The following is a 14,620-nucleotide window of genomic DNA, read 5'->3' as shown; positions in this document are numbered from 1 at the left end:
ATTACAGCAGCCCTTGCAGCAGAGATGTTACCAGAAAAAATGAGCTCGATCCAAAGGCACTATTAGTGGTTGAAGTATTAGCTAGAAGTTGTACTGCAAGCCTTCCTTAGCAATTTTCACCATTTTTTGCTTGTATCAGTGATACTCACACTATCCTCTTGCCCTTGGACACTACTATGACCTCTCTGAAACACTTACTCTCTGGTGAAGCCCACAGACATCAATGACTGGGGCCTATGCAAGTCACGAGCTGAAATTCTGGGCAAAGATACTGGGACAGAGCCTTTCAAAAGGCACCCAAAACCGCAAGTGCCTACCCACAGCGAGCAGATCCTTGGGGTGCCTAATACTGAAAACAGCATGGAACTTCTGCCTTGGACATGGGCTGGAGAACAGGCTTGATCTTTAAGACTTAGGTTCCAGTGAGCCTGAGTATTTCAATCTTGACACTCAAAGCAGTGTCAGTTCTTTACAGCTGTTGCAGATAAAGCAGTTGCATTGTTATATCATGAATATGCAACAATATTCCCTTTCCTGTGCTGTTTTTTTCCCCAGTATGAAATGAAGTGCAAAACTACAAACAAGCCACTAGTTGTGCTGTTACTGTTTAACTAGAGAAAATTTAAAAAAAAGAAAAATCACAGTTCTAGTATAATATGATAGTGATGCAACAGTTAACTGTCCAGCAAAATCTGCTATGCCATGCTGCTTAATCATGTTGTCTTCATTCCAGCAAAAAGTTATACTAAAGACAGTGTATTTTTCCCCAAACAAAAACATTACAGTCAGTACATTTCAAAAACTTCTTGAATCCAAAATAGAACGAGACAGACAATAATGGCCAAGAGCCTGATCAGTTTAATGGAAGTTGGACTCTCATTTTGTTCTCAACACTGAAAGAGCAGATCGTTCTCGGAAGACAATTAAAAGCCAACACACAATTTCAATTTTTTTAAGCAGAAAAGTAAACAGAAAATTACTCCTTCTGTTTCATTTTCAAAGTCTTAAAGTATGTTGCTTTGGAAATCTAGAAACAGGAAGACTGCATAGTTAAGTGTCAGAACGGGTGTCTCCTGTACCCTCATTTTTAAGCAGTTGTACAGATTTCTTCCCATTAAACTTTTAATCACAGAACGTGGTAAGAGGCTGAATTTGTTTGTAAAATAGCACATCTGCAAGTCTCCTCTGCTCCCGCTTCCCAGTATTCTTCTAGATCCCGACCAAACCGTACAGCAGGAATTAGTCATGCTGCCTACCACCATGCTGGGAAGGACCTCTGGTACATTGCCCTAAGTGCCAAATAAAAGCATACACAGCGCAGAAAAGGCTCTGCAATGACTTGTTAATGACAATGGGTAAGTTCACAGCAGTCCCAAAAATTCTAGACCAGCAGCTTGTGAAATTACCTCCACTACATGTGGGGAAATGAGCAGTACCAGGGGCAGCCCAGCTATCCATCAACAGGGCTGCACAGGCTTATTTTCAGCCATTTAAGAGACAGAATATATTGATTCAAATTATCACCTGGATTCTGTAAATCAATAACAGAATAGATAGGGAAGCCTCCTGCTTACCAGAAAGGTATGGATTTATTTCAAGCAGAGTGCATATGCACTTACACACAACTAACGCAGCCAGCAGTCCAATAAATAAAAAGAAAACACGTGTGCTTGCTAAAAGATGCACAGTCAGTGCAGCCAGCTCGGCCTCAAAATATCTGTGCCCTCTCTGATCAGCTTGGCAGCCAAACAAAACCCTCCCGAGGAAAGCAGGCCAGGGAAGCAAAAAGGTGACGCTCAATAGTTCGTATCAAAGCAAATGCTGAACTGAATTTCATGGGCTATTTCTGTTTCCTTGCTAAATAGCAAAGGCCTACTGCAAATAACAGAGTGAGAGTTTTGCAGGAGAGAAAAGGTCACCCAGGATCTCTCACCATGGAAAATGCTCTGCTACAGACATGCAGCAGCACCAGCTCCCTGTGTAAAGAAATATACGGAAATACCGCTTATTGTCTCCACATGTTTATACAACAGACACTCCAACTGCAGCCTTTTCTTTTAAGACTGTTTTCAGAAATAAAAAAGTACAAAAAGATGTGGTGAGGGTTTCCTTCCCAGTGAAGCGAATTTGAGGTGCAGAATAAACATGGAATTATTGACTCACTCACAAAAATGCTACCGGAGAGATTTCAGAGACATACTTTTGGCTTAGCTCTACTCCCACTGACGTTGGCTAAGACTTTTACCACCGATTTCAGGCAGTGCTAGCCTACGTAGCACTTTAAGCTCAGCTATTATTACCTTTCAGTTTAAAATACGTAATGTTCCTCTGTAACAGACGGAAAAATATTTCAGGAACTTTTTAAATCTGTTCCTCCAAGATACATTTTTATTTTTTTTTAATCACACTGAGACGCGGTTCCTGGATGCAAGAACATGTGACCTGTTCTAAATAAAGGATATTTTCCACTTCTTGCACAACTGGAACAGATATAAGCAGTAGCTTGAACAAACTGCATTGCAGAACCCAACCAGAATATAAAACACTTGAATAAGATCCATAAATAGCAGTAATATGAAAAGACTACCTCCAATAGGCACAAACTCAATGTTAAGCCTAATGTAATCAAGTTCAAATTCAATCACGCTGCAAAGTTCATTTACAAAATTAAATTTGATCATCTGCAGGCTAAGGCACTAAGGCACTTTAGAAGAATCCTCTTTGGCTCCAGAGTAAGCCCACGTTTCAAAAATGTGTGCCTCTTTGGTGAAATTATTATTTCCTCAACAATCACTGTGTATTAAAAGAGAAGTTTTAACTAAATCAAGACTTCAATGTTTAGCACAGCACCAGAAAAGAGGAAAAAGGAGTGCTTTATAGAGGATCCTAAATGGATAGAGATGGGGCACTGGCTGATATAAGTAAAATATTGAAGGTTTGCAAAAAAAAAAAAAGGCCTTTGGACAGTAGGAATGATGAGAATTTTATAAAGACATCACTGCTTTAATAATGACAAACTCTACATCTCAATGCCATTGCTCATAAAACAAAAATAAGCTGCCTAAGAAACTATCATGCAAATTAAATGCATTTCCTAGTATTTTTTCCACTAAAAATACTTCGGTAACTACATCATTTGGGTGCTTTTTAACCAGTCTGAAAATATAGGCAACAGAAAAGGGCACAAATAGCAGTAATTTACCTGCAGGCTTTATTAAGAGCAAGGCAGTGAATTACAACAATTGACAATAATTTGCTGGCGAGGTGTCACAGATAATCCAAGTAGGCACACATTGCAGAGAACAAAAAAATACAGAGAAAAATCAATTGAACATATAATTTTTTTGCTGCATTTGGCACACCTGGGTTAGTTCAGACTGCCCTGTGCAGAGGCAGGCTGTACAGTCTTCACCTCCAGATACCAGTTTGATACCCAAAACATCACTACAGTAAGCCAAATGATTTAAAGAATCTACATTAGCAATATGACAGATGTAATTTAAGCCTCCAGCACCCTGCTGACTGCGTGCAGACATGTCAGGATCTGTGTTTACTTTTGGTAATAAAACTCCATCGATTTCATTGTACACTGCTTGTACCAGGAAAGAAATCTTATTTGCTTGTTCATTACACAAACACATACATATTTAAGTGTATGTACTTATAGATTAAAACTATTATCCCTTGGGAATATGGCAGGAGAGGAATAAAGTATGAATATGAGGGGAAAAAAAACAGATCCCATTGTCTTACTGGCTAGTCTTAAAGTCCAGTTTCTTCCCACAGTGAAAAGTGACTCTGGAGAAACCAAAGGAACTGAAACATCATCTCAGTTTTCAAAGAGATTCAACCATGGCAAATTCCAGAGAACCCGTGAATGTAGGTAGGGCTTTGCCCAAGGAGCCAACTTCTGATGAGTTGTAGGGGTTTGGGAAATATGGGTGGAACTGATCTATCTCAGCCCCATGTATTCCTTCCATCCCCTGTGATTAAAGCTTTTGCTGGGCTTACATTTTAACTTGGCCTCTAGCACTCAATTGTGGCTTGGCCCGAGTTAGTACAGTATTTACTGCAAAAACCTTTTATTATTGGACCCCTTGCGGCTTTGGATTGCAGACTTGAATTATGAAATAGGGATGGAGTAACTGTGAGGGCACACTGGAGAGGAGAAACATTTCTGGATGTCATGTATTGGAAAACAAGCAATCTGGGAGGAAGCGAACAGGAGAGTTTCACTGAGGGAAGGACAACAATATCAGCAGGGCTGAGTTAAACTGGGCAACAAAAATGTTTTTTCTTGGTTCAAAGCACTGACATTCTTACCTGTTTCTAACTGGGATGGATTTTCTCTGTACTCACAATTTCAGCTGCTATGGTAAGCCAAGGGTGCTTCTCACTTCTTACAGTTACAAGATCAGAGAAAGCCCTGAATGTTGCTAGGAAATCAGCAGTTCTCACCAGGGAAAAGAGCAGATTGCTGTTTAGACTCAGCTCCTAACATCAGCTCTTGCCTCTGGCTTACTTGCTCCCCAGCCACCTTTCCAGAGCCAGGCTGTGGAGAGGGTAAGAAAGCAATTCCCACGGCCACAGTCCCACAACTACACCACGCTGACCTGCTGCTATTCCACTCACTGCTCTGCAATTACTCCTGATTTACATCCACAAGAGAAAGCAGCAGGGTGATGCTGGATACCCTCGATAATCATCAGTCAGACTGGTTTCAGGCCTCAGCAAAGCTGAAGGACTACAGAAGTCCTCTGAGATACGATCATGAAGCAAACAGGTTTGTGAGCAACTTCTGCCTCCTGTTATCATCAAGCTTTATCAGCCTGGCTGCAGGGACAGGTTTATACGGACCCAGCAGGGCCCTTGACTCCTTTGCATCTTCATCTCCCACAAGACCAGGAAGACGACTGAGACTCTACCTCGAGGTAAGAGCTGTACGTGAGCTGGGCAGGCTCCATGCTGAGGTTAACATGTCAGTTCACTGTCTGCCAGAAAAACCATGGATTGTTATTCCACCCTCGGGGCTCCCTCTTCTCACAGAAGTGGGTACGTGTGGAGGGACACGAGGCAGAGGGGGGCAAGCTGGTCACTTCTCCTACCCAACATCAGGACAGATGTTGGCCTGAGGCACCAGCAGGCTGTTAGGATGACAGACACAGGGGTCCCTTTAAACCCAAAGGGTGGGCAGTGCTGGCTCTGCAGGAGTAACAAATAAGGATGTACCGGGGAAATTCAGCATAGGGAAATTTTAAGTGACAACATTTACAAGACAGCCAAATACTCCAGTGTTTCATTACAGAGTTTATTGACACCCCCCTGTGAGAAGAGAACAACGCAGTGATACATCCAGGTCCCAGAGCACCAAGTCACAGGAATTAAAAGCAGTTGCAACATCTGTGCAAGGTCAAACGCAGACCTGCCATCTAAGCTCCAATGCAGACTTGCTTTCTATGCTCCATTGCTCACACCAGGAAAGCACAGACAAACTGCTGACTACAAAGTGGACAACCATAAAGGGAGAACTCTTGCACACCAGTTAGAACCCGCAGCTGGTGCAAACAGGGCTCCTGGACCACAGCACAGTTGTCGTGACTGCTGCACTCCACTGGCAACACAGGCACTGAACCCGAAGCCCTGTGGGTCTCCCAGCTGCCTCCATCACAGCTGGAACCCACCACTGCTGGTGAACCCTTATCTGCACATTAGCCTGGCCCCCAGCTAATTACCTTGAGAATGGCAACTTCCCTGCTTAACCTTGCAGAGCAAAGGAGTTCTGGCAACTTTGGTTTGGTTGGATGGCCCCTTGGTCTGTATATCACCACTACCTGCAACATTCCTCAGCAGTACCATAGGTTCAGTGTGAGGCAGGGTTGCTGTGAAGACAGGCCACAGGAGGTGGCCCCAGATTTCCCAGCCCTTGTGATAGCGAGAGAATTTTTAACATCTTTTACTACAAGACTTTCAGTGTTTCTGAAACATTCAGAGGATCATCAAAAATTCATGTATTTACTTTGAAGTGAGTCTGACAGACATTACAACCTAAAGTCATTCTAGCATAATTTTTTTTTCAGTATTTACCTTCTTATTCATTTTTCAACTGCACACAGAGGTACAAAAGAGCAGTGTTCAAAATATAAATATAGAGACAGGCTAACAACAGACGTGATTACAAACACAATACACTTGCAGCAATGACCTTATATTCAGCAGAGGAGAGCACTGAGGTGAAATGGAGGGTTCGCTGAATGAAAAAAGAGGAGGGAGAAACGTGCCATCGCTGACAAGGTTGATGTTCAGGGCGCGGGAGAGCACTGACTTTCTTTTTCCAGCACTAGGACGGACAGCGGGTCCCTAACAGCCCACAAGGGAGAGAAACACACACAGAAACCGCCTCATTTCCCTTTACAGACCATATCTACGCGACGCAGCCGCTCCAGATAAGCAAACAGGGTCTATCTCGGCGAAAAAAAAAAAAAACACTCTAGGAAGAAAGTGACCTACCTACCAAAAGTTTCCAATCCCCACGCAATTGCAAGTAACAAACCCACTCTCAAAGTCGGGGGGGTAGGGGGGAATAAAAGGGAAATAAAGAAAAAACAAATAAGAAAAAAGCCCACCAAGAACAACCTCAGATGCCACAAGACCTCGCAACCCCCTCGCAGCTCCGCGCTGGCCCCGCCCGGGGGGGTCTCGGCCGCGGCGCTCACCGGGGGCAGGTGCGGCCGGCGGGGGCTGCCCCGGGGACAGCCGGGCCCGCACGGCCAACAATGCCCTTTACATAACGCGGGCCCGGCCCGCCCTCCGCCAACAACGCCGCTATTATGGCAGGAGCGCTCCCGGCCGCCCCGCTGCGCAGCAGCGCCCGCGGGGATGCTCGGCGGGCACCCGCCGCCCCGCTCCGGCCCCGCCGCCCCACCTGCTCTTGAGGGGCTGGCTCTTCAGCTCGTAGTACGTCTTGGGCTCCTCGTGGAACTCCTCGCCCACCTCGAAGTCCGGCACGATCCCCGACTCCGCCTGCATCGTCGCCGCCGCCGCCGCCGCCGCTGCGAGAGGGAGAGACGGGAGGTTACGGCCGCGGCGCCCAGCGAGCCCCGCCGCGCCGCCCGCCCCGCTCGGCTCGGCCCCGCTCACACACAGCGCCGCCGCCCGCCCCGCCTGGGACTTGTAGTCCGCCCCGGGGCCGGCCCGGCCGCCTCCGCCCGCCGCGCACTACAACTCCCGCCGCGCCGCCCGGGAGGGCAGGGCCGCGCCGGGGCCGCCGCTGTCAGCCGGGAGCGCGGGGAGCGCGGCCCGCCCCGTCCATCCCGCCCCATTCCCATCCCATCCCCTCCCATCCCATCCCGGCCGGGCGCCACCTGCCGCCCCCTCCCTGCCCGGCCCGCCCCCGCCGTGACGTCACGCGACTCTGACGGCAGAGGTACCACGCGTGACGTCACGCTGCCCCGCAGACCCCCGGATTGTCCCTCCGCACAGCGCTGCGGGTGTCCCCTACAATCCTAGATTGACACAATGGTTTGGGTTGGAAGGGACCTTAAAGACCACCTCGTTCCATCCCCTGCCGTGGGTGCGCCCTCCCACTAGACCAGATTACTCAGAACTCCATCCAACCCGGCCTTAAACACTTCCAAGGATGGGGCATCCATAACTCCTCTGGGCAACCTCTTCCAGTGCCTCACCACCCTCACAGCAAAGAACTTCCTCCTAATATCCAATCTAAACCTACTCTCTTTTAGTTTGATGTTCAAGGCGTGGGAGAGCACTGACTGTCCAGCACTAGGATGGACAGCAGGTCCCTAACAGACCACACGGGAGGGAAACACACAGAGATCGTCTCATTTCCCTTTACAGAGGGATCCCTGGTCCTGTCACTACATTGCTCTTGTAAAAACTCCCTCTCCCATCTTTCCTGTAGGCTCCCTTCAGGTACTGGAAGGGACCAGCACAAAGGGCTCTTCATCTCCCCTTGGGAACATCTAGCACAGGGTCTCACAGGCAGCAGGTGTCCAGCTGCAAACAACATTCCCATACGGCTGCAGACTCAGGAATCAGCCTTGCCAGGGTTTCAGTCAGAGGGGAGTGGAGTAACTCAGGCAGGGGAGGGTGTGACAGGTTTGAATGCCAACAGCAGAGATCAACTGATGACAGTGTTGGACATTTATGGTAACTTTCTATGCCAGGTACAAAAGCAATGGGCTTTGCGTCCCAGGACTTTGCACTTTTCCAATTAAGTTCCCAGCATGAGAACCAACACCTCTAAAAGGCCTCCTTTGAACTTTATCTGCCTTTATAAATAGTCTAAAGCTCATAAACACTGCGAAGAAAGGTGCAGTAAAATGGAACATTTGAAGCCAACTGGGCTTCAGTTATTGGCAGCAGAAATATTTTAATGCCACCTCATCTTCCAGATCGGCTCCTGGCATGGTTAGGATACTAAGAGCAGATAATCTCAGGACACAGAGGTGGGAAGAGCCTCTGCCACACACCATTGTACCCACACAGATGACAGTCCCAGGGAGAGCTGAGGAGGGAGGGCTGGGTGGGAGGGTGGCAAGGAGATCTCGGCACAGAGGAGTTTGGGTGGTGTTGGGGATCAGAGATGTCCTGTGCCTGCTCAGCCCTGTGAGTGATGGGGTTGGTCCCTTCTGGGGTTCAAAGACCCTGGAGGGTCCCCACTCAGGACTTATTAAATGATCCTGTTTGGCCTTTGTTGTTTTCTTCAGTTTGGGGGTTTGGTGCTGCAGGAAGATGGATTTCAGGAATGGGGCTCTGTTTCCCTGTTGAGGAGGTTGTGTATCAGCACTGACTCTCAGGAGGTTCCCCTTCACAATCCAGAGAGCAAGAAACCTTCCTCAGCTCCGTCCTGTCTCGTTACTTGCTTCTATTTTTCCACATGTGGGTGACAGGAACCCCCCGTTTCAGAAATGCCGTAGGAAATTTGATTCATGGCACTTCCCCAGAGCTTTGACCTCAATAAACAAAGACACGGCACAACTCAAAGGCCCGGGACATTTGAGGATGCTGTTGGTAACTGATGCCTTAATAATTCTGATGCCATCTTATCTCTCCCAGCTAAAATCACACCACTCCTGTTGTGCCAGCAGAGCACCACTAACTCCAACAGACCAGATAAGCCAGAAAAGAGGTTTTTCCACACATGCTTTTCTCTGTCACAACTGCCGAAGCTGCTCAGGGACTGCTGCACCAGGGACTGCTCACACTGGGCTGCCAGGACCCCTGCTCATTTCAGGCAATGTGAGATTTAATAAAATAAACACAAGAACTTCAGCTTGGTTTAGAAATTTAAGTCCCAGGTCATTATGCAGCTGCCAAACTCAAAGCAATGACTTAATATCAAGAGTTATTACTTTAATGAATCAGATACAATAAATTGGATAAGGCCCTGAAGAATGTTCTTTTGAGCCCACATTGGCAGATGGCTGGGATGGCTCGACAGAGGAGTAGGCTTGCTAACAGTCCTTTGGGCAAAAAAAAAAGCAACCAACAAACAAACAATTAAAAACAACTTAGAATAAACCCACTGCTAAGCTACATTTATAGCCTCAGCCCCTGTGGGTTAGGAGGTGTTGCTGAGGAACTGTGGTTTCACAAGTGAGGAATCACTCCATGATTTGATGAAGGGAGTAAACAGCAGGACTCATCTCTTTGCAATGACTTTGCTTCTATTTTTCCAGGTGTAAAAATGAGATATTCTCTTCTGCTGTTAGAAATGTGCGGCTTATGAGGTTTCAGCTCTGTTTTAATTATAGCACTGGTTCTAAAGAGCAAAGATCTCATATGCAAATACCTGTCCTTGGCAATGCTGCTTCACTTGAGATACCACAGCTTCAGCAGGGCCGGTGTGCACAGCTCCCAGGGAGAGAGGAAGCTGGTTTGCTTTTCAGCAGACTGTGAATCTTTTATTTCTCTTTCATCCTTCCTCTGTGCAACGCATTTATCTGGTATTCGGATGGGGGCAGGTTCTCATTGCACCTGGGCTAACTGGGACCTTTGCTGAGAAATACAAAGTGCTCTTCTATCCATAATAGATGGCATTCATGTCTATAATATCTTCTTAAGAGTTTATCTTTCAGGGTGAAAGAACTATACTGCCACTGTACCTAAGCAGGATACTAATACATAAGCATGCCCCAAAACAAACATGATGCTTAAAAATGAATACTATTATGCCAATATTGCTGTTAAATTGCCATAAAGAAAATGAAATTAACCCCAGAATACATATTAGGTGAAATTATAGATGAAGTGACTGTTGTGCTGCTGCAGGGTTTAGATTTCTTTAAAGTTACTCTATATAGCTGGAGTTCTGCATGGCTCTGTTGATTGTTTTGCAGTTATAGATGTCAAACTGCTTTAGGGAGGTGAGCAAGAATGATTATCCAATTTAGCAAAGTGAATAACAAAACACAAAAGGGTCATTTGTCAAGCATCAAATCAGTGGCAGAACATGAACTTCAATCTAGAGTTTGCATTATGGGCATAATCCTACTAAGAGTCTTAGTAGGTAGTATTTCTGTAGTATTGTCACTCCACTAAGGGCAATGGCTTACAAGCAAGTCCCAAACACTTTAGGAGGTAAAGTCAGGTTTCATCAGGAGTAGTCTTGTATTCCCCATACAGAGATCACTGGGAACGCAAAGCTTGGTTTTCTATTGCTTGAAACCAGTCTTACTTTCGAGAACAATTTAATGCAAATCACAGCCAGAATAAAACAACTGTGTCTATACTGACAACTATGGCACTGGGTTTGTGGCCAAGTTTTGGTAGCAGAGGGCTACAGGACAGGGGTGGCATCTGTGAGAAGCTGCCAGAAGCTTCCCCCACATCCAGTGGAGCCAATGCCAGCAGCTCCAACATGGATCTGCCACTGGCCAAGGCCAAGCCCATCAGTGATGGTGGCAGCACCTCTGGGATAATGAATTTAAGAAGGGGGGGGAAAACAGCACAACAGCAATTACAGCCAGAGAGAGGAGAAATAAGACAACTCACAAGCCTTTCAGTGTATTTTCTCTTCCCTGGCCAGCTGAGGAGGGCAGTGATGGAGCTGTTTTGGTGGACAGCTGCCATCCAACCAGTCACCCCACCACAACTGCGTGTCAGTTTGCCCCTTTGAAGGCAATATCCCATTGGCCCACATTTATGTTATTTACTGTTTTCCCATTTTTCAAATGGAATGAAATTTTCATGCCTTGCTAAGTCCTTCCCAGAGTTGCAAATTAACATCTCTAGCAATAAAGGCAGTCTCAGTGTTTATTTGACACTTTTGTCTTGTTCCTCACCCAAACTAACATAACACCCTCAAAAGCCATCAGTGACTGCATCTGGGCTCCCCAGTGCCACGCAGACATCTTTGCTCTGGTCAGCATTGTTCAGTTATTTTTCAAGTGATGGGTCTGATTCTGCTTAAGCCATTAAAATGTGTTCAGCTTATTAGGCAAATTCTCCTTTTCAGATTGGATTCTCAGCGAGACTGAGAGAGCAGCACAAAGGTTCAGGAGACTGAAGGACTTTGGTTGTGCAGCTCTCGAGAAAGGTTTATCAGAAGACACAGCTCTTCCTCATTCTGAACCAACATTTCCTGTGATTTCAGCAATGATTTTCAAGATACCATGAGGTGCACAATTTAATGTGCAGCAAGCACATCGGGCAGAGCTGCTACTTTTCCCTGCCTTGATTCCTCTTTGCAATTCCCTTATTTGTAGTGTCCTCACTTATAATTCTCATAATTTGTATTTTTCTTCTTCTGCCCTACAAGCACCATTTAAAATGATTCTCCCATCAGTAATGTTACTCAAACCACAGTCTGGGGATCTCTAGTTGACAGCAGGGAGCAACAACATAGATTGATATCTCTATAAGCAGGCAAAAAAATTGACACACAACTCAGCAGAGTTCCCAGTTTGGAAGAAGTCCCCCGCACCAACTATTTGTGCATTCATGTGAAGAGGAAAGGAAGCAGTCAATGCTGCTATTCAAAAAAATAAACAGACATGTGATTTAATTTTGAAGAAAGTTCCCAGACTTTTGCATTCATACTCTGTATCGTACACTGTGAAATTCGTGAAGAGAATGCAATTTACCCCAGCAGACTAAAAGACAAGAAGTTATTGCTCTTTGTCTCCCTACAAGGCAGAAGACTTGTGTGAAAGCTTTCAGTATTGAATACAAAAGAAAGGGGGCATTTAAGTGGGAACTTCCAGTGCCCATGGGAGATTACATAGTCTCATAGGAACATTCCTGTCCTGTTTGCTCCACCAGCTGCATATATCACCAGTTAAAATCTTCCATCCCCAATGTCTCATTTCTTGTCCCAGCTTCTTTTTCTCCAGCCACCCTGTTTCTTTGCAGACCCTCAGTCTGTCACCCATCTCCTTCCCTCCCCAGCTGCCATCCCACCTCTTTGCCCAGCCAAGACACATTTACCCTCTTTCAGACTTCCCTCTTCCTCCCAGTGATACCTTCACACATTTACTCCAGATTTAAATCACAGTTTCTGCCTACCCTGAGGGCTGTTTGAGCTCTGTCTTCAATAGGGTGCAGTTCTCATCCTTTCTGCTTTCAAATCAAGGGTTTTCCTTCTCCCCACTGAGGAAGATAAAACCAAACCAAACAAGCTGCTCAGCTGCCTACAGACAGAACCTCGGAAGTGTAAGGGAGGGGAAATCCTGCTCCCATTTAGGGTGGAAAATGCCCGAGAGGGATGAAACCCGTGGAAATTTAACTGTTGCATTGCTGTGCATGTACCAGGTATAGATTTTCAAAGAATACTTTTTAGCCTGATTGTCACAAGAGCAGCACATGGCCTATCTCTGACATACATGAAAACCAGCAGCCACATGCAGCAAGATAATTTTTCCAAGCTTTGTCACTTCTCATGCAGGGCTTTACTAGACAGGCAGAAGCAACCAGATGTTTTGAGAAGGAATCCAAAAACCATTTTATGAGGGAGAACAGCAGGCCAACTACCCCACGTCTCAGCAGGACAGCCTTGCTCTCCAAGCCTGCCCCACGCAAGATGCTGTTGCCAGGTCTAATAATCTCACTGCAAAGTTTGCATTTGTTTCTCTTAGAAAAAGTTTGGAGTTCTCAGATTGAAAATGAGCCCCCTTGTTACATGAATACCCCAGGAGAAATAAGGATAATTCATATTTTAAAATATAGATTCTAAGAATGTGTCATCAGTTTGGAACAAAATCTGAAACCCTGTCAGTCCCAGGGTGGTTTTATCAGCAGAATTGAAGGAGTTTAATTCTGCAGCTGGGGCTCCTGAATGAATTATGTTACTCTAATGAGTCATCCACTAATTCCTAGTCCTCCCTTTCTTCATCTGTGCCATATTTGGATAGGTAATGGAAGAATTCAAGGGGGAACTGGACAATCTCTCTTGTTCAATATCCTTGTTTTGATTTTCACATGTTCCTCTTTCCAGATGCTAACTCATGACACTGGTTACCAACAGCAGCGGTGGTGCAAACAGAAGCTGGAAGAGCAATGTCATTCTGACTTGGCTTTAGGGGAAAAAAAAAAAGCCTAGACTGGGGATTAAGTCATCCCCTCTGGTTCTTCATCAAAAGAATAGCCTTCATGATTTCCATGCTGGAGACTGAGTTTGGTGCTAAAGGCAGATGTTCCTGGGTCCAGAGGGTGTGTAGGGGTCATGACTGCCTCTGCAGGGACAAATGGTCAATCTTCCCTGGTCTGGGGAGGTATTCAGGGGAGGGATTTGCAGGATAGAGAGGAGAGCCTGAGGACTCTTGCCTTCAATCCATGGCCTGGAGAGCAGGATCTGACAGGCTCTAAACTGGGCTTCCAGCCAGTAACACCCAGTCACCCTCAGAAGTGGTGACTGTGCATTTCCAAGTGGAGAGGTAGGGAGCTGGTCTCTCCTTTAAGAGAAAGATGAGGTTCTCCTCAGAACTGCTGCCTTGGGAATGACAAATCCAAGGCCAAGAACATGGTCAGAAGAGCTGGCAGCAGTCTATGTGTCATCGGCTCCTCCTGAGGACCAGAGGGTTATTCTTCCAGTGGGAAATCATTTGGGTCTCGCTTCTCAAAGAAGGAACACAGACTCATCCCACTGAGTTCTTGCAGGCTCTCTGGGGAGGAAAGGCAGCAGCAGAATCAGCTAGAGCTGGACCCCAGACTGGCACTCAGACATGGCCATGGACAGGCTGGGAACACCTACTGGAAACTCAGTATGAGTCTGTGGAATGAAGTTTGTGAGGGCAAACCTCATTTGGCCAGCACGGCATTGCAAATCCAGTTAATTAAACTGGTGCAAAGGCCAGAGCAGATGTAGATAAACCAGGTTAAACTCTCACTTATGCTGATTTAATGTTAATTGTGTACAGCATCAGTGCTAGTTAAACTGATTAGAGAGTTAACTGGTTTAAATACATTTGCCGTAAGTACTGGCGCTGGTTTAACTGGACTGCTTTAAAATGAAAAGCAAACTGTACACCTCTGCCAATTTTTCCCTGTTGTATTTAAACCAGTACCACCTGTAGAGACATGTAAGAAACTGCTTTTAACCAGGAGCAAAGTGCACGAAGAACAGAGGACTTGGCCCAGCAGCCCTGGTCTCTGGTGCCCTATT

The 14,620-nt window shown here is 46.0% G+C and overlaps 1 protein-coding gene across 3 annotated transcripts in view; it reads right to left on the bottom strand.

Moving 5' to 3' along the window:
* MITF (melanocyte inducing transcription factor) overlaps positions 1 to 7,126 on the bottom strand; it is a 104,092-nt gene extending 96,966 nt beyond the window's left edge. Inside the window, exon 1 of one of the 3 annotated variants that reach the window (XM_027700365.1) lies at positions 6,923 to 7,126. In XM_027700365.1, coding sequence (XP_027556166.1) covers positions 6,923 to 7,026 — 104 coding nt within the window. In that variant the 5' untranslated portion in view covers positions 7,027 to 7,126. The remainder of the gene's footprint in view (positions 1 to 6,922) is intronic. The other 2 variants (XM_027700363.1, XM_027700362.1) reach the window with 2 other exon arrangements.
* Positions 7,127 to 14,620: the final 7,494 nt, after the last annotated feature.

The sequence above is a fragment of the Neopelma chrysocephalum genome, unplaced genomic scaffold, assembly GCF_003984885.1.
Source record: "Neopelma chrysocephalum unplaced genomic scaffold, ASM398488v2 Primary Assembly neopelma1_147, whole genome shotgun sequence".
Taxonomy (NCBI): Eukaryota; Metazoa; Chordata; class Aves; order Passeriformes; family Pipridae; genus Neopelma; species Neopelma chrysocephalum.
The sequence above is the reverse complement of the archived record's forward strand: the minus strand, read 5'-3'. Positions and strand labels throughout refer to the sequence as shown.